We start from the raw sequence: 25610 nt of genomic DNA, 5'->3' as shown, positions 1-25610 counted from the left end.
AGTTACTAAGCACACCTTGCAATGTGGCTTTGATGCTCTAGAAGCATCTTGCAGGGCAGCAGTGACTGGTTCAGTCCTTAGAAGGCATGCTTGGCTTAAGGAACAGACCTTGCCAGACCATGTCAAATCAAAATTATTGGACGCACCACTGAACAAAGATAATTTGTTTGGCAAAAAGGCCGAAGAGGTCTTAAAAAAGATGGAAGAAAAAGCTAAATCTATGCAGACAGTTAAAGACTTTGTACAGGTCCACCCTCCGAGGTTCAGTAGGCATTGCCCCTCCAAGCACTGGTCCTTTCTGGCCCCCTCCAGGCCAGCTCAGCCCAGACCCAGGGGGAAGCAGACTCCCCAGACAGCAGCCCCAGGGAATGCAGAGATCTAAGCAATGGATTTCCCCGCCTTCAAAAACAGGGAGTGCTAACCCCCACCCCCTTATGGTAAGAACTCACAATGACTTTACACCTCCACCCCTTACCTCTGCCTACCTGCTTGTGCCCCTAGGAGGAAAACTCTCCTTCCATGCAAACAATTGGGCTTCTATTACCAGCAACCGATGGATCATCAACATAGTGCCCCAGGGATAGAAATTTTATTTCCACACTCTGCCTACCCCAAAAGGGTTCCCCGATCTTCCTCCAAACCATTGGGCAGAGGCCAAAAAGCAAGTCCTTTCCCTGCTCTCCATGAGGGCAATACAGCATGTTCCTGCAGACCAGATAGGCCAAAGTTTTTATTCAAGACTCTTCCTGGTACCCAGAAAAGAGGGCACCTGGCGCCCAATCCTCGATCTATCCATTCTATACACCTTTTTGGTGATACCAAATTTCAAAATGCTCACCCTCCAGCAGCTTCTTCCTATGCTTTCCAAGGAAGATTGGTTAGACACCCTAGATCTAAAAGAGGCCTTACCTACACATCCCAATCAGGGAATCTTGCAGGAAATATCTACATTTCAGGACAGGATCTATGCACTTTCAGTTCTCTGCACTCCCCATTGCCTTATCCACTGCTCCCAGAGTGTTCACAAAATGCCTGGCTCCAGCCATTGCTTTTTGCAGACAAAGAAATGTTCAAATTTACCCCTACTTAGATGATTGCCTAATTCAGACAAACAGTCAGGAAAAGCTGTTACAGCACCTGACCCTTTGTAAAGGACTTATTGACCTCCCTGGGGTATGCTGTCAACGAAAATAAATCAAAACTAGTACCCACACAAAAAAATGTATTCCTGGGAGCAGGCCTGGACACAGCATCCTAGATGGCATTCCTTACATCAGAAAAACAAGCCTACCTGACAGGCTAATTCTCTCAACTAGCCACCACAACCCAGTTATCCGCAAGGAAAATCCTGCAAGCTCTAGGGTTCATGGCCTCCTGCATTCTACGCATTCCATATGCCAGACTGCATATGAGGAAACTACAGTGGTACCTAAAAAGCCTTTGGTGTCAGCACACTCAAGACCTAGAGACCATCATACCAATTATACCTTGTCTAAGGAAAGATTTTCTTTGGTGGGCAGCAGCATGCAGCCACAACAATGAACTTCCCTTCTCACAACCCCACGCCACCCAGACCCTCACCACAGATGCATCAGACTATGCCTGAGGTGCACACCTGGACGGCAGGTGCATTCAGGTCCATTGGAGTCCAAATCAAATACATCTGCATATCAACCAAAAAGAGCTACTAGATGTTCAGCATGCACTGACAGATTTCAGACCTCTACTCTCCCCAGGGCCTCTACTGATCAAAACAGACAACAGCACAGTAATGTGGTATTATTAACAAGCAGGAAAGGACTCACTCTTATCCCCTCTGCAGGCTCGCCATGACCCTTTGGCACATGGCCTCAGCCATGCAACTACACCTGCTAGCACAATTCCTGCCAGGCTCCCTAAACTGTCTGGCAGACAACTTGAGCAGAAACCTGCTAGACCCACACTAGTGGCAGCTAGACCCCAGTACCTTCAGCCTTGTAACCCAGAAATGGGGCACCCCGAAGGTGGATCTCTTTGCCTCCCACTCCCATCATCAGCTCAGCAAATTCTGCACCAGGGAACCTCACTGCAAGCCTTGGAAAGTGGATGCTGTGTCCTTCCAGTGGGTAAATCTCTTGGTCTATGCATTTTCCCCTCTACCACTCATTTCAAGGGTGCTGCCCAAAATAAGGGAGGAAAAGCCAAGGGCAATCCTGATTGCCTCAGACTGGCCACGCCAGCACTGGTACCCACTGCTGCGCAGCCTGTCACCCCTGCCACCATGGCACCTAACCCAGAAGAATGGAGAAATCATGCATCCCCTATTGCAGACCCTCAACCTGGCATCCTGGCTTATTCCCTGACCTCTCCTCAAGCTGCCAGCCTAAGCAAACAAGTCCTAGATGTTATACGTGAGGCCAGATGCCCCAGCACTAGAAAATACTATGCTGACAAGTGGAAAAGATTTTGCACCTGGATCCAGGCTAAGGGAGCCCAAACAGCACAGCCCTCCCTACCTCTCATCCTAGATTACCTAGCAGACCTACTACAAAGGGGTCTATCCTTCTCTTCTATTAAAATTCATGCCTCTGCCATCTCTGCTCATTACAGCACAGAGCCACTTCTCTTCTCACACCCTCTCATCAAACAATTCCTAAGAGGGGCTAACAACTTAAGGCCACCCACAAGAGCTCCTACCCCAGCTTGGGAACTTAATTTTGTGTTGGAAAAGCTCACACTGCCCCCCATTTGAACCTGCAGCTTTAGCAGAGTTAAAATTCCTCTCTTGGAAAACAGCCTTGCTTCTGGCCATCACTTCAGCTAGTAGAGTTTCAGAGCTACAAGCACTCTTGGTTGTAGAGCCCTTCATCATTTTCCATACTGACAGGGGTCTTCCTCAGGACTAACCCATCCTTCATGCCTAAAGTGGTCTCCAGTGTGGCTCTCAACCAATCCATTCATTTCCCCACCTTTTTCCCTAACCCACAAAATAAAGGGGAAAGGATTCTGCACTGTCTAGATGTGCACAGACATCTCAGATTCTATCTGGATAGGACTAAATCTTTTAGAAAAACTGACCAATTGCTAGTCAGCTTTGCAGCAGGGGCAGAGGGCAAAGCCACATCCAAACAATCAATCTCCAAATGGATAGCACACTGCTTCCATTTCTGCTACAAACAGCCTGGGAAACTACCCCCAAAGGGGATCAGGACACATTCCACCAGGGCAACCTCCACCTCTGCAGCTTTGATCAGAGGGGTCCCCACCAGGGACATCTTGGAGGCTGCAACATGGACTTCTGTTCATACCTTCACCAAACATTACCACCTGCCTATCTTCTCCAAATCCAGGGCAGGCTTTGCCACCGCAGTCTTGCAGGGCATCCTAGCCAGCCCCCAATCTTCTTGACTGCCTCCACCCTTTTCTTCAGCTTTGGGAATCGACCCAAATGTGATGACTGCAACAGTGAAACATGAAGAACATAGTACAGTTGTGTACACTTACCATAAATGTAGATGTTCAAGTGTATTCACTGTTGCAGTCCTGCCCCCCCCCCCACCTCCATCCCCCTTGTCTCTCTTCCTGTCTCCTTACAGGAAATTTTTGGTATTTACTTTCTACTGGTGGGTGTTCTTCCACCATAACCTGTCTCCCTATTTGGGGGCTCCTGACAGTTGGGGCAAGAAAAACTGATGTAATGGCGTCAGCTGTCTGATTTTATACCACTGACGACCTGACATCAGTCCTGGAGTGACAGCAACTGACGCAGAAATACTTAGCCTCTGGTATTCGGGCTGACTGAGGGCTACCCTTGGCAGGATAACCCTAATGTGGTGACTGCAACAGTCAATACACTTGACCATCTACATTTATAGTAAGTGTACACAACTGTACTTTTTGAAGGGAGTATCATTTTATCAGTTGTTCATTCCTTTCTGCAAACCACTGTAGTGACCCCATCTCAAGTACTGTATGAGTAGTTTTAGAAGCCATGTCTCTGCAAAGCTGGACAAGAATGAGGAGTTTCAAAGGAGGGTAACTAGAGTGGCGCACCATCTGCAGTAGAAGCCATATAAAATTATGCTTAAACTTTATATTAATGAACTTAAGAACAAATGAGAGAGAGGTGTGACAAGATAAGAAGCAGTCATGCACATTAAGCAATCAAAGTCTGAGAGAATATCCCTATTGTATTTCTCTTTTTTAAGAAAAAAAAATAGTTGTACTGGGCAGGAGACACAATTTGATATGGGGTGACTTGGGAGTAATCTGAGGAAGCGTAAAGAGCTGTAGATGTAATGCAAGGAACAGCATTTGATGGAATTTGGTGGGAAAAAGAGAAAGCTGAGATATCATATCACAGACATAAAACTGTCTTGGATATGCATATGAAGTTACAATCAAATACAGTGCCAAATGTTGACGGGCATACACTAGTGATGGCCAGGAGAGGGACAAGCAGACAGACATAATTTTAGTTGGCATACAATAATTAATCCATGGTGAAAAAGTTAATTCTGATTGAGGTAGTAATGATTCCAGTTCAGGGGCTGCAAAAGTTTCATTTAGGTTTGCTTGACTATGTGTAGTCTGCCTGTTAATACAAAACATAGCGGTTTGCATCTTGAAGAATATTTTTGACTGTCTGCATATTTTTATATGGCATCTAGGGGAATGCACATGGGAGCACAAGAAAACAGATCCAAAACACTTTTAGCCATTGACCTGCACAACCAGCCTTCATAAAGAATGTTAACACTGTGCTTGTCTAATACATGCTGCCTTGAAATTCTCTTGGGCTCCATCTTACCATATTGCTATGTTCTGCCAGGAGTGCAGTCTACATTTAACACGTCTTGTTGTTCTATTCTGAAGCAGGCATTCCAGGCTTCTCAAAAGTAATTGTTAGAAGTGTGCAAAACTTAGGCCAAAACAAGACTAGCCTTAGTAGCATCACTTATGTCATTGAATTAGGAATATTTATCAGTAGCCATTTTGAATGACTTGCCTAACGCCTGTTATTTATGCTTGGGTTTTGTAATAGTCTCTATCCTTTTTTTAAGTCCCGACCATTCCTTTGAGACATTATATTTTGTGACAGATGGGCAAATGTCGCATAGTTGACAATTATTTACTTTATTATATGCTGAAAATTCAAGGTGAAAAAACATGTAAATATTTTGCAATTGAAAACAAGTGATGTGATATTGTCCTATCTCCCCTTCATTTTTACTAGGTTGGGTTCGGATCCGATTTTCGGATCCTTCTCGGTCTTATATACAAGCTCGAGGCTCTCTGCCAGCTCATGGCTAAATCCCTATCCCAGCATGCACCAGGACCCTCCCCAGATCTCGTTTGCCACTAAATAGATCGACCGTTCGTCTGCTAGCTCTGGCTAAGTATAATCAGTTTTGATATATTTTTTTCGCCTTAACTCTTACAGTTATTGTTAAAAATCTAGATCTTTAGCTAATTTAATAAATAAAAATAAAATAAATAAATAATGTAGCTGAGTGCCTTCTTATTACCAAATTTTTTTCCGAGTTGAGTTCTTTATTGATGACCTTTGACCATTGTCTACTCGCTAGGCCTCATATCCCTTCCTGGCTAATATTTTTGTACTTGTCTTGTACTGTAATAGTTTGTCTAAATTAGAGAACTATATTTGTCTTCTACTGTGATAGTTCATTTAAATTAGAGAACTGTCAAGCAGCTCGTTTTAGTTAGAGGGCTTTATCCCCCTTGTCCCTATTGTTCCTGTTGTTCTTGTTTCATAGTTTAATTAGTGTAGTAGCTTTGTACAGTCCCTTTAAATTTGATGACTAAGTATTTCTTCCCTCTGTGTGTTCTGTGTTAAGGCCCGTTTAAGTTAGAGGGCTTTGTTTGTTTTTTCCCCGTGTGTGTATTTTATTTTCTATCAGCTTGACCCGTTCAAGTTAGAGGGTTAAAAAAAAAAAAACTCCATTGTTGTTTAATTGTTGTTCTTATTGTTCTTGACCTTAACAATGTCAGGCAAGGAGTCTAGGCCAGTGGGTTTCAAGAAATGCGGAAAATGTAGCAAAAAATGCCCCTTAGCGATAAACACACCCTTTGTTTATTGTCTTCATAGGTTCATAGATTTAGTACTAAGCTAACTGCCCTTGCGAGCTATTTTAAGCCTAGCCAATTGTCCCTTGTGGGACTCAAACCCTACACCTTGTGTTTGCAAGGCAAACACTTTAACCATTAGGCCACCCTCTTAACTTGGGGCTCTTGTGGCTGTCCATCTCCAGGAGTTGTGCTGTATCTGTCATTCCTTTAATCATAGAGCCCTCCTGTAGAGAAAAAATAAACTGATTCTAAAAGGTCTTCTCAAACCCCCTTCTCAGAGGTACTGGAAGAAGGTACGGATTCACCAAAGTCAGACAGATCTCCTTCTGCCAAATCGGGCAAGTCAGGAAAATCTGTTAAAAGATCTTACCAGTCTTCTTCTTTGGATCCAGCCTATAAAATACCAAGACTGTCCTCTTCAGATCTGAGAAATACCTGATCAGACAAAATCCCATCAGCTCTGACTCCTCCTTGCTCGGTGCCAATGGAGTTCAAAATAAGGAGCTGTTCCCATACCTTACAGCCAGTATCTCCTTTTTTCAGGTCTCCTATACTGCAGAAAACAAAATCTCCTACCCCATCAACTCTGTCTTCAAGGAGTCTTTAGGATGATGATGTGGATTGGGTGGTACAGAGATTGCTACAGACACCAGCTCTGGCCAAATTACTGTTGGATCTGACCCCTAGGGCTTCAGATCCTACAACATCTACCTCCTTTGCTCCAGCCCCCTGGCTTCAGAGTCGGAAGATTCAGAACTGGTATTTGAGACCCAACCTCAGGTTCTACAGATCCGACCATGTCTCAGACAGCCACGGCTCCATCGGAGCTAGAGGAGTCTAGGAGCTGGCACTCTCCAGTTGGGTCCAGGGGGATGAGTCAGATCAGACAGCTGTCAAATCTGACTGTGCCTCTCAGAGCCTCAGCTCGGGTGAGTTTGGCTCCTACCTCTGCCTCAGGTCCATTGTCCTTTGTTCAGGGGGGTCCTTTGGCTTCTTCAGATCCAAGGATATCCTCAGATCAGAGATGGGAGGGGGGGCTTTTGAGGTCATGAGGAGGGTTCTATCTCCACAGACCGGTCTGCAATCCTCTCCGGAGATTCCTCCCCCCAGAGCACTGGTGCCTGTCTCCTTACCTCTGCATCCACAGGGACGCAGAGACCCTAGGCCTCAGGATACCCACAGGGCACCCCTCACTCTTCCGAAACCTCCCCAGAATACCATTCTGAGGAGATCCCTCGGAAGAGACTGTGCAAGAAGAAGCACTTAGACTCCGCAGAGGAGTCTGTCACCTCTGATACAGACCTCAATGATGCTGAAGGGTCCCCACGGTCGCCTCCTGATGATGTCCCCTTTGGAGACATCCTGGAAATTCTCAAACAGAGGGGTGGCTGTAAGTCCCCCAACACTTCTTTCTTAATCAAAGAAGTCCCCGTTGATGCCATGGGTTGTGGCTGTGGCCACTAAGAAGGAACTCTCAGAGACGTCATCTTCTGTCCATCATCCAAACAAGGAATCCAGGACTATGGACAGGTATGGAAAGCGCATCTTTTCCTCAGCGGCTTTTTCTATAAGATCACTGAATTATCTTACCCATTTTAAAAGCCTGTAGAGGAATCTCCTGAAGGAGCTAGGAGATACCCTCCAAGATTCAGTAGCTGAAGGGGTTACTGACAAGGTATTCTCTTCACCTCACTATCTTAAATTCAGTTGTTAACACATCCATGAGGCTCATATCTTATGCAGCTGGTGAAGTGACTAGAGCAGTGAGTTTTGGAATTTCCCTAAGGAGGCATTCTTGGATGCGCTTATGTGACTTTGCGGAACCCTTTAAGTCTTCCTTTGTAAACGCCCCATTTGACAGCTCGTCTTTGTTCAGGCCTGAGGTAAAGGACACAATCACCAGGTGTGAACAAGAGGGAAATGCTCTGTCTACTGTAGGAGTCCATTTTTCCATGCCTGTAGACCTTACCCCAAAGGTCAGAGAGGTAGTGGTAAAATGTGGTTTTGAAAATCACAGAAATCTTTTCAGGACACATGTGGTGAACCTTCGCCCAGAGGCAGAGGGGGAAGCAATAATGGAAGACGCTGACCTCATGGCAGAGGTTGCTTTATGTTAAAGTCCACATAAGTGTTTAACCTTGAAAACTGTAGCAAAATTTTTATAAGGTAATGCTGGTGTCTCAGAGGTGTGTAAGTATTTCTAGAAGTATGTTCTGATGCATTACACTAAATTATAAAATAAGAGTTAGTGGTTTCAGCTATAGCCAAACGAACTGTATGTAGTTAGTACAATGGCTAGCTGATAGTTATTCACTGCAAAGAATTAATTTGTCATTATTCTGTGTTTGTGAGCTGCTCATAAATACTCAGTTTCTAAGCTGCATAAGTGAGTCGCCTGTCTGTTGGTCACACAATTGCCATACTGACATTAATTGTTTTAAAACTGATAATAGTTAACCTTTGCTGAGTTTCCTTAACCACTGAAGATTTGTTATAGTCATGGAAATCATAAGTTTCATTTTTCATAATGGAGTCAGAAGTGCAGCAGTTTGCATAGTTACTATTTATGTATTTGCTTGTGCATGTCTTTCATATGTCAGTGCTAAAAAAAGTTGTTTTTTTATCCTCAGGGAGCTTATTACACACAGCCTGTGTATGCAGCACAACCTCATGTCATTCATCATACCACAGTGGTACAACCTAACAGCATTCCCTCTGCAATCTACCCAGCTACTGTACCTGCACAAAGGACTAATGGTGTCACTATGGGAATGGTTGCTGGAACCACCATGGCAATGTCAGCAGGTAATCTTTTCATTTCTTGTTAACTTATTCTGTAATAAGGAAAAACAGTGGCCAGAAAAACATAAATGTAATTTCATTTTCATTGTAAGCAAAATAGTTACCATTGAAAACAAGTGCTTTCTGTTTTACACTCGTGCTTCATGTAGTGATACTGTGTGTAGAAACATAATTATGACACGGATCATCCAGCTGTTGCTTAACTTTGGAAGTCTGAGTGTTCTTACTTTTGCTGTTTGACAATTCAGTGAGTTGTAAAATTAACTAAATGTTCTAGATTATTTTGTCAGCTGTTATAGTCTAGCTGTAATTCCTGGGAATGATCTCTCAGCCGTGTTGGATGAGCATATTTCAGAAAAACTTTTCGAGACCAGTTGCATTTTTTCTGGTTTCAGAAATGCCAATGAAGTATGTTCTAAAGTGATGGAAAAGTGACATTTGTTTTCCTTTGTTCTTCTATATCTTCCAAGACACCATATGGTTTTACCCAATTTTGGTTGGAGTATGCGTGGAGGACAGTGACAAGAGATTATTCTTAAGTTCTCTAGGTCTCTCGACACCACCGAACTTTTAACCAGTTTTGGATATTAACTTCACTTAGTGGATATTAATACTTTTGTCTGGTAAGCAGATGACCTCCTTTGTAGACTATGTTACCTTCCTGGCTGTCATTTGATATTTGGGTGTGCTTTCTAGACTTGCAGGGGAATGACCTTAACTCAGATGAGTTATCCTTTTTGAGACCATATTTTAATAGCAAGTCTTGGGTTATGGTAAACTGAAAAGTCCTTAAAATTGCGTTGTAACTGTGATCTTACTGTTTGTGCATGAGTGCTATGTAAAGTAGCCTTTGAGTTTTCACTTTTCCTCACAGTTTTATGACCTTGGAATTTTCGGGCATACACAAACAAGCACACATATATTTGTGTGTGTGTGTATGTACATATAGAGTCACGGGTGATTAGTAGGCTAATGGCACAATAGCCTTTACAAGCCTAGCTAATAACACCCAGAATATAACAGTATTGTATCTTAATTCCCCAGATGTGGGATGGAGCAAGTAGCAGGGTAGTGGGTCTTTTGGTGATGTTCATCGTGTTACACTGCTGCAGTCATGAACCGCCTGATGGCAGAATAACCCAAGAGTAATGACTGCAGCAGTGTATACACTCGAACGTCTACATTTATGGTAGGTACAAAACTGTACATGTGAGAGTGTTCAATCTCGCCTTTGTTCTTACACATGGGTTCGGAGCCGATCCTCGGCTCCGTGCCGGCCGACTGCAAGCTCTGCATCGAGAAGAAGCTCGAGGACATCTAATACCCACAATCCCCCTCTGCCTTTACCTCAGATCTAGTTTGCCGCTGCTGCATACGCATCGCTGGAGGCTAGCTCGAGGCTTTTCAGATAAGAAATTATCTATTCTGTTTACATTTTTCAGAAAAACTACTTTAAATCTAGTCATTTAAGTTAAGAGTAAAGTGTGTGAGTGGGTTTAGAATTCTCGGTTCCTTAGATTAGTTACTTAGTTTAACTATAGGGTACAGAGTTTTTCGGGGCCTACCACCCCTACTTGAATTACTTTGACTAAGAAATTGTTGTAGTCTGCTTTCTTAAGAAATTGACTTCTATTACCGGATTTGACTCTTTTTCACTGGAATTGACTTTTACTGGACTGGACTGTCTTTTTTTCTTGGTATTATGTCAGAGAAATTAAAATCTGGCTTCAAACGTTGTCAGTGTGGCCAAAGATGTCGGTCACAGACAACCACAGTTCCTGTGTCTACTGTCTTGGCCCTCTCCACTTACAAGAGGACTGCTCTATTTGTCACTCTTTTAGTGGGAGGGTCATGACAGATAGGCGCAGGAAACTGATGGACAGGGGATTGCTGAAACCCTCTTTCCAGGAGGCTTTGGATGCTTCAGACCAGGCATCCAAGTCTTGAAGTCAAGGCGTCGGAGCCAAAGTCATCGGCTCCGAGCTCTTCGGGTCTAGTTAGATCACCGGTTCCACAGACTTCGGGGCCGAGTGTTCAACTGTTGGCAGTTTCCGAGCCTCGAGTCTTGGAACCGGTGACGGAGCTCCCTCCACCGACTCTGCTGAGGTCGGCTCCATCTTCGATCCCTTCGACTCGTTCTTCTAGGCCCCTTTCCGACACCGATGTGGACCGTGTGGTGCAGAAACTGATGGAGCATACGGCCTTATCCCAACTTATCTCGGTCTCCTCTCAGTTGATGTCGAGACTTGAAGGCCTGCCACTATCTCCACCTGTTCCTCCTCCGAGACCTGTCCAGTCTTCGGAGCCGGAAGAAGCTGACCTGATGATTGTGGAGCCCTCGGTGCCAGAACCGTCTTTTTCTTGGTCGGCACCGTTTACCTCGACTCCATCCGATCCGGTACCGGAGTCTCGGGGCCGAAGATCCGTCCTTGGTTCCGGGACCGAGTCGGACCGATGTTTCGTTCCGACTCTCCTCTCGGGCCTCGCACGGATCGATTCGGTTCCGTCCTCGGGTCGGTGCCTTCGGCTCCTGTTTCGGGATTCTTCCCATTTCTTCGAACCGGGAGATACCTCGACTCGGGACCCGGGGCCTTCGACCTCATGAGGAAGGTGTTGTCTACCCAGACAACCACATCAGCAGGTACAGCTTCTCCTCCCCACAAAGGACCGTTATCCTCCTCTGCACCCACGGCCACGTCCAAGCGTCGGGCACCAGTGTCTCAGCCATCCCTGGAGGGTGCCCCCTCTTCCTCGGAGGCTTCTTCGGATGCTCCCCACGAAGAAGTTCCTAGGAAAAGACTGTGTAAGAGGAGACACTTGGATTCTCCACAAGAATCCTTGACATCTGATACTGACTTAGATGAGTCAGAAGGGTCCCCTAAGTCACCTTCAGAGGATGTCTCTTTTCTGACATCTTCGAGATCCTAAAACAGAGAGGTGACTGGCAAGCCCTCCCCCCTTCTGAGGATGAGTCAGTTTTGCTGAAGGCATTTGGTGCCCGTCCTTCCTCCTCCTGGGTCACTCCGCCTTTGATGAGTTAATGGAATTAATTGCTCGAAGGCGTGGAGACTCCTGACACGGTGGAACCAGTCCCTAGGAAGCCAAATAAGTACATCACGGCACCACAGGACAAAGCTTACCTCACCAAAGGAGTTCCAGTAGACGCCATGGTGGTGGCAGCGGCCACGAAAAAGGAGATGTCGGAGTCTTCCTCATCTGTCCATCCGCCTAACAAAGATTCTAGGACCATGGACAGATACGGGAAGCGCATTTTTAGTTCAGCGGCTTTCTCCATGCGTTCCCTGAACTATTTGACTCATTTTACACGTTTACAGAGGGATCTAGTCAAAGAGTTGGGAGATACCCTCCAGGGTGCTACAGATGCCGCTGTCTCAGAGAAAGTTACAGCGCATCTCAACACCCTTACGTCCATTGTGAACTCGTCCATGAGGCTGATATCCTATGCAGACGAAGGATCGAGTAGGGCAGCGGCTTCAGCGATTGCTCTTCGTAGGCAATCCTGGATGCGCTTATGTTCATTTGCGGAAGCCTTCAAGTCTTCCTTTACTAACGCCCCATTTGACGGAGCCACACTTTTTGGCCCTAAAGTAAAGGAGACCCTTACCCGGTGTGAACAGGAGGGAAAGACTCTGTCTGCTGTCGGAGTCCGATTTTCCACCCCTTCCAGACCGTACCCCAAAGGGCAACGTGGTGGGAAAATGTGGTTTCGAAAACCCCAAGGATCTTTCCCAAACACACAGGGTGATGCCCCCTCTAGAGGCAGAGGGGGGGGGCAGAGGTGGAAGACGCCGCCCTGGCGGCAGAGGGGTCCCAAAACCAAGGTGACAGGGATAACCTCCTGGCAAACCTTTTCAGCACTCCTGAGAGGAGGCCCGACTGTCCTGCTCTGGAGGCAGTCGGGGGTCGCTTAGCTTTATACCCTCAGGCCTGGCAAAACCTTTCCTCAGACAATTGGGTAAAAAGCGTTGTTACCAGAGGTTACAATATCCCATTTCTATCCACCCCCATTCCAAAAAGAAAACTCCCAGATGTACCACCCCATCTGCGAGAGCCAGCAGCTACAGAAATTTCAAAGCTGCTAGAAAAAAGAGTCATCCAACCAGTCCCAGCGGACCAAATAGGATTCGGAACTTACTCAAGGTTCTTTTTAGTTCCAAAGAAAACAGGGGACTGGAGGCCAATTCTGGACCTAAGCCATCTCAACACCTTTGTCAAGAAGGAAAAGTTCCGAATGGTCACGCTTCAATCGATCCTTCCATTCTTACAGAAGGACGACTGGATGTGCTCAATAGATCTGAAGGACGCATACTACCACATCAAAATGGCCAGGGCGTCCAGGGATCATTTGCGCTTCTGGCTGGGAGCCAGTCATTATCAGTTTCGAGCCCTGCCCTTTGGTCTGACCACAGACCCCAGGGTCTTCACCAAATGCATGGCAGTGGTAGCGTCTCATCTGAGGCGCCTAGGATTCCAGGTGTTTCCGTATCTGGACGACTGGCTCCTGTCTGCCACCACCAGGCGTCAACTGACACAAGCCAGGGATTACACCCTTCAACTTTGTACACACCTTGGCATTTCAATAAATTTCGAAAAATCGTTGCTACAGCCATCACAGCATATCTTATTCATAGGAGCGGAATTAGATACGCGTCAGTTAGTTCTAAAACTTCCTACAGAAAGAATAGTAGCACTTCAATTCAACATTTCCCTTCTTCTGTCGTCCAGAAAGTCCCCAGCAAAATTGTTCTGAAAGTTTTGGGTCTCATGGCAGCTTCTCTCATTGCGATACCATTGGGAAGACTGCACATGAGAGTGCTACAATGGCTTCTATTTGCACAATGGTCATTCCAACAACTTCCACTGACTCACGAAATATTGATAACGAAAACATGCAAATCACACCTAATGTGGTGGTTACAGACTTGCAACCTATCCGCGGAAGACCATTTATGCTACCCACACCGTCAGCGGCGATAACCACGGACGCTTCCCTGATAGGGTGGGGGGGCATCTTTCAGGGACAGACAGTCCAAGGCGAATGGACCAATCTGGAGTACAATCTGCACATCAATGTTCTGGAGTTGAGGGCAGTGTTTTTGGCGTTGCAACACTTTGCTCCCCTTCTTCCTCCAGGGACCATTGCAGTTCAGACAGACAACATGTCCGTAGTCTGGTACATAAACAAGCAAGGGGGAACCAGGTCTTACCAACTATGCAGAGAGGCCATGAGAATTTGGCAATGGGCAGAGTCCACCGGTCGCTTTCTGATCGCAACGCACATCCCGGGGTCATCCAACGTCATAGCCGACAGGCTGAGCAGAGCAATACTATTGCCTCACGAGTGGTCCCTCAAACAGTCAGTTGCGGGAAAGATTTTTCGCAAATGGGGCCAGCCTACCTGCAATCTGTTTGCGTCTCCAATGAACGCCAAATGCAGGAGCTACTTTGCCCTATTACCCCCTCCAGGGGAAGTCCCCAGGGACGCGCTGGTGCACGATTGGCCCCCGGGTCTCCTATATGCTTTTCCTCCATTCCCCTGATTGCAAAGTTTCTACAGAAAGCAAACAACCTTCAGAGGACTATTATTCTCATTGCTCCGTTCTGGCCTCGTCAAATTTGGTTCCCCTTTCTATTGCATCACCGCATTCGGGGACCTTGGATGCTGGACCCAGAGCCAGATCTACTGACTCACTCGTCAGGAGTTCCTCACCCATCCCTAGAATCTCTCCATCTAGCAGCTTGGCTGCTTCCCTTTCTAGCCAGGTCAATTCCCCTTACATCGGCGGTTCAAGATATTTTGGTAGCTTCTCATAAAGTTTCCACTACAAAGACTTACACCAGTAAGTGGAAACGTTTTGTCTTCTGGGGGGAGTCACATCAGTTGGACCCTGTTTCAGCTCCGTTGAATAAGGTTTTAGAATTTTTGACTGAATTATTTCATGAAGGAGCTTCCCCGGCTACTTTAAGAGTACAGTTAGCTGCCATTTCTAACTATCATGTAGAAGAAAGTGGTGCACCTATTATGGCTCACAGACTTTGTATAGTCTTTTAAAAGGTTCCTTTCATATCAGACCACCAGTCAGAAGTCCGACATCACCGTGGAATTTAAACTTATTGCTCTCTAAATTGATGTTACCACCCTTTGAACCAGCTTCAAGTTGCACTTTGAAATTTTTGTCATGGAAAACATTATTTCTAGTGGCTATTACATCTGCTAGACGGGTGTCTGAGCTTCAGGCCCTTTCGGTCAAACATCCTTATTTAATTTTTCATTCTGACAGAGTATCCCTACGCACTAATCCATCCTTTCTTCCCAAAGTTTGTTCTACTAGTAATATTAATCAGTCCATCGAATTACCCACCTTCTTTAAAAACCACTCTAATAAATTGGAGTATATGTTGCACAAACTAGACGTCCATAGACAACTCAGATTTTATTTGGATAGAACAAAAGATCACAGGAAATCTGATCAACTATTTGTAGCTTTTGCTGACAGCAGAAAGGGTCTTGCAGTTACGAAACAAACTCTTTCTAAGAGGCTAACTGACTGTATCATTTATGTTTATGAATCTTCTGATCAAACATTATCAGCAAAACCCAGAGGACATTCTACCAGATCAATTTCTACATCTTTGGCTCACGCAGCTCGCTTACCTTTAGACACTATTTGTGCGGCTGCTACTTGGGCTAAACCACATACATTTATATCTCATTACAAAGTGGACAGGGTTTCTAGGGATAGGGCAACCTTTGGTTCCACTGTGCTCAAGAACGTTCTCCCTTGAGTTCCTCAGGATCATGGAGCTAGGGACGCTACCCATGTGTAAGAACAAAGGCGAGATTGAACACTCTCACATAAAGAAGTTATGTCCTTACCATAACGTTCCATGTGGAGTGTTCATCTCGCCTTGTTATTACACTCCCACCCTTCCCACCCTTAGGAAGAACGTTCGATTTGGTGCCTGGTCTGGAGTATTCTCCTTCTGCTGTTGCAGTATTACTGTTACTATCATACTCTGGGTATGTTTGTATATATGTATTTTATGTATATAGTTGGCATGTGTGCGTGCTTTATGTCTGGTTTGCTTGCAAACTAGATCTGAGGTAAAGGCAGAGGGGGATTGTGGGTATTAGATGTCCTCGAGCTTCTTCTCGATGCAGAGCTTGCAGTCGGCCGGCACGGAGCCGAGGATTGGCTCCGAACCCATGTGTAATAACCAAGGCGAGATGAACACTCCACGTGGAACGTTATGGTAAGGACATAACTTCTTTTTTTGGAGCCTTGAGTCATTTTACAGACTGCCTCTGTCCATAAGGTCATGGGCAGTGCTGCAGGAGTGAATTTACAGTTACCCATCCATTCATCCAAATTATTTTTGAAGAACATGAAGGATGGGCTTTGTTTTATGAAGATAGGAAGTTTATTCCATAGACCATGTAGTCTTTGGTATACAAGTATCTCTCTCCAGCAAGTTCTGTTGGAGTCACAAATAAGGTTCAGTTCCATGGAATGTGTAACCCGTCATATCATTTTTCTTGCAAATGTGTAACATTTTCATCGGGCCTGGATCAGAGAATACCTTGTACGTCAGACATAGGCTATGCCTTTAGTTGGTCTGTATAAGACATGTGTCCTACACTTGGAATCTTTTAGTGAGAAACCTCTGGGGCCACTCCAGTTGATGTAAGTGCCTCTTTAGGTACATGCAGAAGGGAGCATTGTACTCGATTATGGGCCTGGAGATGGCCAAGTACAATGGCAGTATGACTTCCTTTGATCTTGTTGCCATGCCTTTACTTATAAGTTAAACCACACAGAAGGATTTCCTCACTACCATAGGTGCCTGGTGGTCAAAGTTTAGGTTACTGTATGTCTGTGTTCCTAGGTCCCTCACTACAGGGCGTACTTTTAGGGGTGTGCTAACGATATTATAATTTACAGAGATATTTGATTTACCAAAGGGTATGATTATGCATTTTTATTATTTAGTCTTAGACTGTAGTTTTGGCACCAGTTGTTTGTCATTTCTAGGCCTGTTTGTAGGATGTCAACATCGTTTGGAGATTGTGATTGCTCCCAGCTTACAGTTGTTGGTGAACTTGGTGAGCCAGAGGCCATCAACAATGGCCTTCACTTCAGAGATGTACATACCAAACAGGAGGGGTCCAAATACTGAGCCCTGTGGGACACTGCTAGTAATAGGTTTCTTATCAGAAGTAGATTCTTCTATCTGTACATGTACATGTGTTTTATCAGCGAGTCATTTGGCTGTCTATCTGCTGATGTAGGGTTTTATGCCTAACTCGGTAAGTTTATCTGTGATGCCCGATTGAGGGATTGTGTTGAGGTCTAGGTAAGTGGTGTGTACCATTTTACCTTCATTCATGGCCTTGGTGACTTTCTCGAAGAAGTCCACCAGATTAAGCAGGCAAGACTTCCCTTTGGCAAAGCCATGTTAGGTCTGTTCCAATGTTTGGAGAGTTCCTGTGTTGTTATTGGTCAGGACCATGTTAATTCTCTCTATGACCTTACAGATAAGACTGGTCAAGTTTATGAGTCTATAGATGTTCTTCGTGTTTCACTGTTGCAGTCATAACTGTAGGGTGCTCCTGCCGGCAGGCAGCCCGAAGTCGGCCAGAATCCCAAAGTCTGGGTCCGGCGTCGGCTGTACAAGCTAGTACCCTGACATCAGTACGCTTTAGTACATAGCCCTCAGCCGACGCCATCTTCTCCAGTCTTTCTTGCCGTGCGGTGGAAAGCAGCTCGCAAGTCGTTGGTTGGCGATTTTCGAACAGCGTATTTTGTTGTTGTCGGTCCGAAGTTCTTACTTCTCTTCTCAAAGCTAAGTACCCCGTTGGGGAATCTTTTTCTTCCTCCGATGTCAGAAAAAGTTAATAATTGTATAACGTGTGGGAAACAAATACCTCATAAAGATTTCCACTCTGTCTACCTTGCTTAGGCCCTGACCACGACGTTTCTTGTTGTCGGTTCTGTGCCAGGTTCAACTCTCGTACTATCAAGCGCCGGTACGATTGGACTTTAAATTATTTTGGCAGACGCTTCAATTATAGAATGTCGTCGGACACTACCGGAATTCAGAAGAAGCGCAAAGACAGGCCTCCGAGGTCCAAACAGGACTCGTTGCAGCTGGAACCAGCGTCCGGTTCGGCTGTCGTCAGTGAGGCGCTTTTGCAGCCCCTGTCGTCCGCCACTTCTGAACCGATGGCTGATACGGACTCCCATGGGGAGCCATCAAGGCCCACTATTTTAACTGCTGCAGGACCTTCGGACGTCGCTCCTTCAGATGGGTCCGGAACCGCTGTGCAGGTACCGGCTTCTGAGGGGGTTTTCAGGCCTACTCACATCACTATTTCAAAGGCAAAGACAAAGACTCCTGTTAAGTCTAAAGTTCCTGCTCAAGCTGCTTCTGAATCTACTCCCAGGACACAGAAGCAATTATTAAAGATGGCTGAAGATTTGCTTACAATGATTAGGGGTTCTCACCCCCCTCCTGAGAAAAGGCCTCGGCAGGATGTTACTCTGGATTCCTCTGACCAGGCTTCTGTATCTTCTGTTTTTTCCTCAGATCAGGACTATTCCTTTCCTCCTTATGAGGATTCGGATGCTGAGGACTCTTTACCCTCGGCCTCTCCGCCTGAGGATTTCTCTTTTGGGGAAACCTTGCATGAGATGAGGGAACATTTTCATTGGGAAGGACAGGAGTATTCTGCTTCCAAGAAGAGGCTTAGGGAATTTCTTCTTCTTCTTCCTCAGCATAGGCCTTTAGCTATCCCTCCTGTTTTGGACATTGTAGATGATGCTTTTTCTGAGGCTAATTTGAATCCTGACTCCATGCCTCCTGCTCCTTCTAAGCCTGATAGATTTTATAGGGTTCCTGACTCTCATTTATTCTTATTTAAAAACCCTTCTGCGGATCCTGAAACTATTTCTCAGGGCTCTAAGGCTGCTAAGGTTGCTACTTCTAAAAATCCTATTCCCTCTGAGAAGGATTCTCGTGCTTTAGACAGGTGGGGAAAAAGGTATATACTTCTGCTACCCTGTCTGTAAGGGCTTTAAATTGCCAGTTTCATATGTTTAAGTATCAGCAATTTCTATTGTCTGTTTTAAAGCAAAAGCTTGCTTCCCTTCCTGCATGTGCAGAGGATAAGGAACTTCAGGATGTCTTGCATGCTACTGAACAAGTGAACAAACATAGTTTACATTGTGGTTTTGATGCTTTGGATGCTTCTTGCAGGGCTGCAGCCTCTGGTACTGTTATCAGGAGACATGCCTGGCTTCGTGAACAAAGTTTACCTGAACAGGTTAAGGCTAAGTTATTAGATGCCCCTGTTCAACATGATGTTCTTTTTGGATCCAAGGCTGAGGAAGTTATTAAAAAGATGGAAGAAAAGGCAAAGTCTATGCAGACTGTAAAATATTTCTTGCAAGTTCAGCCTCCTAGATTTTCCAGGAATTCGCCCTCTAAAAATTGGTCCTTTCCCACGTCTGACAGGCCTCAAAGGGGAAGATATAGACGCTCCAGAGGTCGTGGTCAAGGTCAGGCCTCTTACAGATCTAGACAATGGACTGCTTCTTCACCTAGAAGGGGAGAAGACAGATCCCAATCTCAAAGAAAGCAAACTCAGTGACTCTCTCGGTTGGGCTACGGGACCCCTTCACCTGGATGCCCCTCTCGGAGGAAAACTGTCTCTTTTTTACAGAAATTGGACTCATATTACCCAGGACAGATGGGTATTGGACGTGATTTTAAAGGGTTACAAATTCCACTTTCACACTTTGCCAAGGGCTCATGGTTGGCCAGATCTGCCAAAACATCAATGGTCAGAGGCCTTAAATCAAGTGGATGCTCTTCTGGCCATGACATAGAGCCTGTTCCACTCTCGGAGATGGGAAAAGGTTTTTATTCACGACTGTTTCTGGTTCCAAGAAAACAAAACTCATGGAGACCTATTCTGGACCTTTCTGTGTTAAACACCTTTTTGGAAATTCCAAAATTCAAGATGCTTACTCTGCAGCAACTAATTCCAATGCTCTCTCAGGACGCCTGGATGGTGACATTGGACTTAAAGGAAGCCTACTTACACATTCCCATCAGGCAGGAACGCAGGAAATTCCTCAGGTTCAAGGCAGGTTCGAGGCACTTTCAATTCTCTGTACTGCCCTTTGGTTTATCTACTGCGCCCAGAGTCTTTACCAAGTGCCTGGCACCAGTAGTGGCTTACTGCAGACTTCAGGAGATCCAGATTTACCCCTATTTGGACGACTGCCTTATTCAGGCAGACAGCAAAGATCTTCTACTTCAACATCTGGACTTTGTTCAACGTCTTCTCCTCCTACTGGAATTCTCAGTGAACACAAAAAAGTCACATTTGATCCCTTCTCAACAAATGGTATTCTTGGGAGCCCTCTTAAATACAACCTTACAAAGGGCCTTCCTCACTCCAGAAAAACAAACTCAGCTGGCTTCTACTTTCAGCACCTTGGCAACTCTATCTCAGCTCACTGCAAGGAAATTCCTACAGGCTCTGGGCTACATGGCTTCCTGCATTCTGTTGATTCCACACGCAAGGCTTCATATGAGAAAGCTTCAATGGTATCTGAAAAGTGTATGGTCACAGCATTACCACGATCTGGATATTCTGATTCCTCTGATCCCCTGCCTTCAGAGGGAGTTCCTCTGGTGGTCCAGGGTATGCACTATAAACGAAGAAAAGCCTTTTCGTCTACCTCAACCTACTCAAATCCTAACCACGGACGCCTCGGATTATGCTTGGGGAGCACACTTTCTAGACAATTGCCAGCAGGGAACCTGGACAAAGGACCATCTTCACTGGCACATCAATCTGAAGGAAATGTTGGCAGTTCAAAATGCCCTTCTAGCCTTCAAGAACCTTTTGCAACCAGGGCCTCTGCTAATTCGCACAGACAACACCACGGTCATGTGGTACATCAACAAGCAGGGGTTCTCATTCCCCCCTTTGCAGACTAGCTATGGCTTTATGGGATACAGCTCTAAATTTGAATCTACATCTCCAGGCTCAATTCATTCCAGGGGAACAGAATCTCTTAGCAGACAGCCTGAGCAGAAACATTTCAGATCCTCACGAATGGATGCTAGACACCAACTTATTCAACAGGATTACTGCAGTTTGGGGATGTCCCCAGATAGATCTGTTTGCATCCCATCTCAATCATCAGCTGCCTCGCTTTTGCACCAGGTCCTTCCACAAAACAGCTTGGAGAGTGGATGCCCTGTCCTTCAGCTGGAGAAGCCTTTCAGGATATGCCTTCCCTCCTCTTCCTCTACTACCTCGGGTATTACTGAAGATAAAACAGGACAAGCCCAAGTTCCTCATCTTGATTGCTCCAAATTGGCCTCGACAGTTTTGGTATCCAACTTTAAAACACCTGTTCTTGGGGCCTCCTTGATTCTCCCTCTGAACCCTTCGCTTCTGTCCCAGCATCAGGGTCAGTTACTACATTCCAATCTCAAGACCCTTTGCCTGGCAGCTTGGCTCTTCAAAGGAATTTGATTTCCTCTAGTCTTCCCAAACAAGTTTTGGATGTTCTTCTGGAAGCTAGACGGCCTAGCACTAGGAAATCCTATGCCTCTAAATGGAAGAGGTTTTGTATTTGGATGCAGGACCGAGGCTCGGATCCTCTGGTTCCTGATCTCTCTTCTATTTTGCTTTACCTTTAGGAACTTTTATCTAAAGGACTTTCCTTTTCTTCCATTAAGATTCATGCTTCTGCTATTTCTGCTCATTTCAGTTCTGATCCTCCTGTTTTTCTCATCCTTTGGTGAAGCAATTCTTGAGAGGGGCTAAAAATTTGGCCTCCCAGGACCCCTCCTGTCCCTGCCTGGGATCTTAATTATGTTTTAGAAAAACTTACTTTGCCTCCTTTTGAGCCTGCTGCATCTTCAGATATTAAGTTTTATCTTGGAAGACTGTCCTTTTATTAGCATTGACCTCTGCCAGAAGGGTCTCAGAGTTGCAAGCTCTCATGGCTGTGGAACCATACCTTATTTTCCATCAGGACAGAGTATCCTTGAGGACCAATCCTACTTTCATGCCTAAGGTGATTTCGAAAGTGGCTTTAAATCAGACAATTCACCTTCCTACTTTCTTTCCAAATCCTCAAAATAAAGGGGAAAGGATTTTGCATTCATTAGATGTGCACAGACAATTACGATTTTACCTGGACAAGACTAAAGAGTTCAGACAGTCTAATCAATTGTTTGTTTCTTTTGCCTCCAGTTCTCTTGGAAAGCCTATTTCTAAACAAACTATTTCCAAATGGATTGCTTATGGAATCTGATTTTGTTACACTCATCATGGGAAACAGTTTCCAGGTACCATTAGAAGTCATTCTACTAGAGCAGCTGCCACTTCTACAGCTTTCCTCAGAGGAGTCCCTACCAAGGATATCTTGGAAGCTGCCACTTGGAGTTCTGTGCATACTTTTTCCAAGCACTACAATCTCCCTCTGTTTTCTAAGAACAGGGCAGGCTTTGCCTCTGCTGTTTTGCAGGGTATTCTTGCCTCCCCTTCTTCTATCTAAAGCCTCCTCCCCTTTTACACTGCTTTGGGATTCCACCCTACAGTTATGACTGCAACAGTGAAACACGAAGAACATAGTACAGTTGTGTACACCTACCATAAATGTAGATGTTCGAGTGTCTTCACTGTTGCAGTCGGGGTTTCCCTCCCTCCTATCCCCTTTTTTTTCTACCTTTTCCTTTTTTGTGGTGTACTTGTGTTTCCTTGTTGGATTCATTTTTGTTTTATTGGGGACTTCTGACATCTAGGGCAAGAAAGGCTGGAGAAGATGGCGTCGGCTGAGGGCTATGTACCGAAGCGTACTGACATCAGGGTACTAGCTTGTACAGCCGACGCCGGACCCAGACTTTGGGATTCTGGCCGACCTCGGGCTGCCTGCCGGCAGGAGCACCCTACAGTTATGACTGCAACAGTGAAGACACTCGAACATCTACATTTATGGTAGGTGTACACAACTGTACTTTCTCTGGGTCAGTTGATGGGCCAACTTGTGCAGATGGATGACTGTTGTAGTCGTCCTTTCCTATGGGGCAAAGCCCATGTGGAGGCTGTGGTTAAAGAAGGTTTCTAGTGGCCCTGATAGATTCTGTTTTATGCTATTTAAGAAGCATCTTGGAATGTTTTGGGACCCATGGAGACTGTGTTTTTGGCACTGTAAGGACCTGTTCTCTCGTAATGTCTGGTAGGGGGATGGTTGTGGGTATTTATTTGGATAATGGTAGGAGGTGATGGGGGGTTGAAATGAACTTGTCAGCCAGCAGGTTTGCTAAGACTTGGGTGTAAGTGTTGCCATTCATGATTAGCTCTGCACATTGCTGAGCATTTCCCCTGAGGTTATCTTCCACCTTCATCATTTGGTTTGGCAAATTTGACCAGCTTTATAATTTGTTTCTTTAGACTGGTGAGTATCTTTTGCACTTTTTTGTCTTTTCCTTCTTGGCTTTGGAGAGGATTTTTTTCCTTTTGTTGAATAGCCTATTTAAGCTATCATAGGTTTGACTCAGGCATGTACTTGCCTCCTCTATGCAACTATGAGTGTGGTTGTAAAGTGCTTCTGTTTACAGTTCAGAGTAGGGTTCTCATCTAGGATGTTCTTCATGTTTCACTGTTGCAGTCATCACATTTGGGTTATCTGCCTGCAGGTAGCCCTCAGCTGGCCTGAATACCAGAGTGTTGGGATTTCTGCTTCGGATGCTGTCGCTTCTTCCATGACGTCAGGTCGTCAGGGGTATAAAACATGCAGCCGATGCCATTACTTCAGTCTTTCTTGCCATGCGGTGCCCGAAGCAGAAGCAGTTTGCAAGTGCCGGTCGGCCGACTCCTGAAATTTTCATTTTTGAGTTTTAGACCTGAAGTCTTCAAAAAGATAAGTACCCCATTGGGAATCCTTTTTTCTTGCTTTAACCAATGTCAGAAAAAATTAATAATTGTCTTACCTGTGGAAAGCTAATACCTCAGAGATTTTCATTCTTACTGCGTCACCTGTTCAGGCCCAGACCACGATGTCCCTCGCTGTCGGTTTTGTGCCTTGTTCAGTGCCCGAACTATTCGTCGTCTGGCTATTTTTGTAGCTAAATACTTTCATTCTCAATCTCCGTACTCCAAAATGGCTGCGTTAAGCCATTTGACTACCGATCTTCCAAAAAAGCGTAAGGATGAAACAGAGACAGACCGCATAGGTCCAAAACTGCCGACGATGCTTCCGTTAAGCTAGTCGCCAGTCCGCCAGTACTCAGTGAGGCACTTTCGCAGCCCCAGATACCTGCTTTTACAGATTCGCAGGCCTCTGCTGAGACCCATTCGGAGTCGGGTATACTGCAAGATGCTTCTTCGACTATGGAACCTGCAGATGTCTCTACCTTGGATGGGTCCAGAGCCGCTGTGCAGGCACCAGCTTTTGAGGGTGTATTCAGGCCTACGGATTTTCATATTAAACCGACGACTTCATTTCAAGTTAAAAATACCAAATTCCTCAGGCCTAAAGCTCGCACTATGCCTAGAAAACCGATGACCAAAATGCATTCTCAGACCCACATGCTTCAAAAACAAATGATTAGAATGGCTGAAGACCTTATTACCTAAATTGGGGGAAGCTAGACTTCCCCCTCTAAGAGACCTAGAAATGATTTTCCTTCTGATTCTTCTGACCAGGAATCTGATGTCTCTATTCCTTCTGACTACCAGGATATACCCTTATCTACTTATGAGGATTCTGATGCAGAGGATTCCATTCCCACTGCTTCCCCTCCAGAGGATTTTTCTTTTGGTGAAACCTTACATACCCTTAGGGAACATTTCCGCTTGGAAAGCCAGGACTATTCACAGTCCAAAAAGAGACTTAGGGGATTCTTAAACCTGCCTCAGCACAGGCCTCTAGCTATCCCTCTTGTTCTGGCAATTGTAGATGATGTTTTCCTGGAATCCAACCTTACCCCAGACACTTTGCCTCCAGCTCCCAGGAAACCTGACAGGTACTATAGAGTACCTGACTCTCACAAATTCCTCTTCAAGAATCCTACTGCAGATCCAGAGACCATTTCCCAAGGACCTAAAAGCATTAAGGCTACTACTACCAAGAATCCTACCCCTGCTGACAGGGATTCTAGGGCTTTAGACAGATGGGGTAAGAAGGTATATACCTCTAGTACTCTGGCCATTAGGGCTTTAAATTGCCAGTTTCATATGTTAAAGTATCAGCAACATATTATGGGACTACTTAAACAGAAAATGATGTTGATTCCTGACTGTGCTAAACTCAAAGATTTGCAAGAGTTCATGCATTCTGCTGACCAAGTTGGTAAACATACTTTGCAATGTGGTTTTGATGCTTTAGAAGCATTTTGCAGGGCTGCTGTCACTGGGTCTGTACTTAGAAGGCATGCTTGGCTTAAGGAACAAAACTTGCCAAATCATGTTAAGGCTAAATTACTGGATGCACCCTTAAACCAAGACTGCCTTTTTGGCAACAAAGCAGAAGTCCTCAAAAGAATGGAGGAAAAAGCTAAATCTATGCAAACTGTTAAATATTTCTTACAAGTACAGCCACCTAGATTCAGTAGGCACTGGCCTTCAAAGAACTGGTCCTTTCCAGGCCTTCTCAGTCCAAACCCAGGAGCAGCAGACCACCAAGACT

At 45.3% G+C, this 25610-nt stretch overlaps 1 protein-coding gene across 2 annotated transcripts in view; it reads left to right on the top strand.

Annotated features, from left to right (window-relative positions):
* The window catches only part of FAM168A (family with sequence similarity 168 member A), a 2303849-nt gene that overhangs the window by 1943826 nt on the left and 334413 nt on the right, over positions 1 to 25610 (top strand). For both annotated transcript variants that reach the window (XM_044072210.1, XM_044072209.1), the window contains one exon: positions 8700 to 8874. In XM_044072210.1, coding sequence (XP_043928145.1) covers positions 8700 to 8874 — 175 coding nt within the window. The remainder of the gene's footprint in view (positions 1 to 8699; positions 8875 to 25610) is intronic.

Source organism: Protopterus annectens, chromosome 5.part0 (assembly GCF_019279795.1).
Source record: "Protopterus annectens isolate FY-2018-M chromosome 5.part0, PAN1.0, whole genome shotgun sequence".
NCBI classification, from domain to species: domain Eukaryota; kingdom Metazoa; phylum Chordata; order Ceratodontiformes; family Protopteridae; genus Protopterus; species Protopterus annectens.
This window is presented reverse-complemented; position numbering and strand designations above follow the sequence as displayed.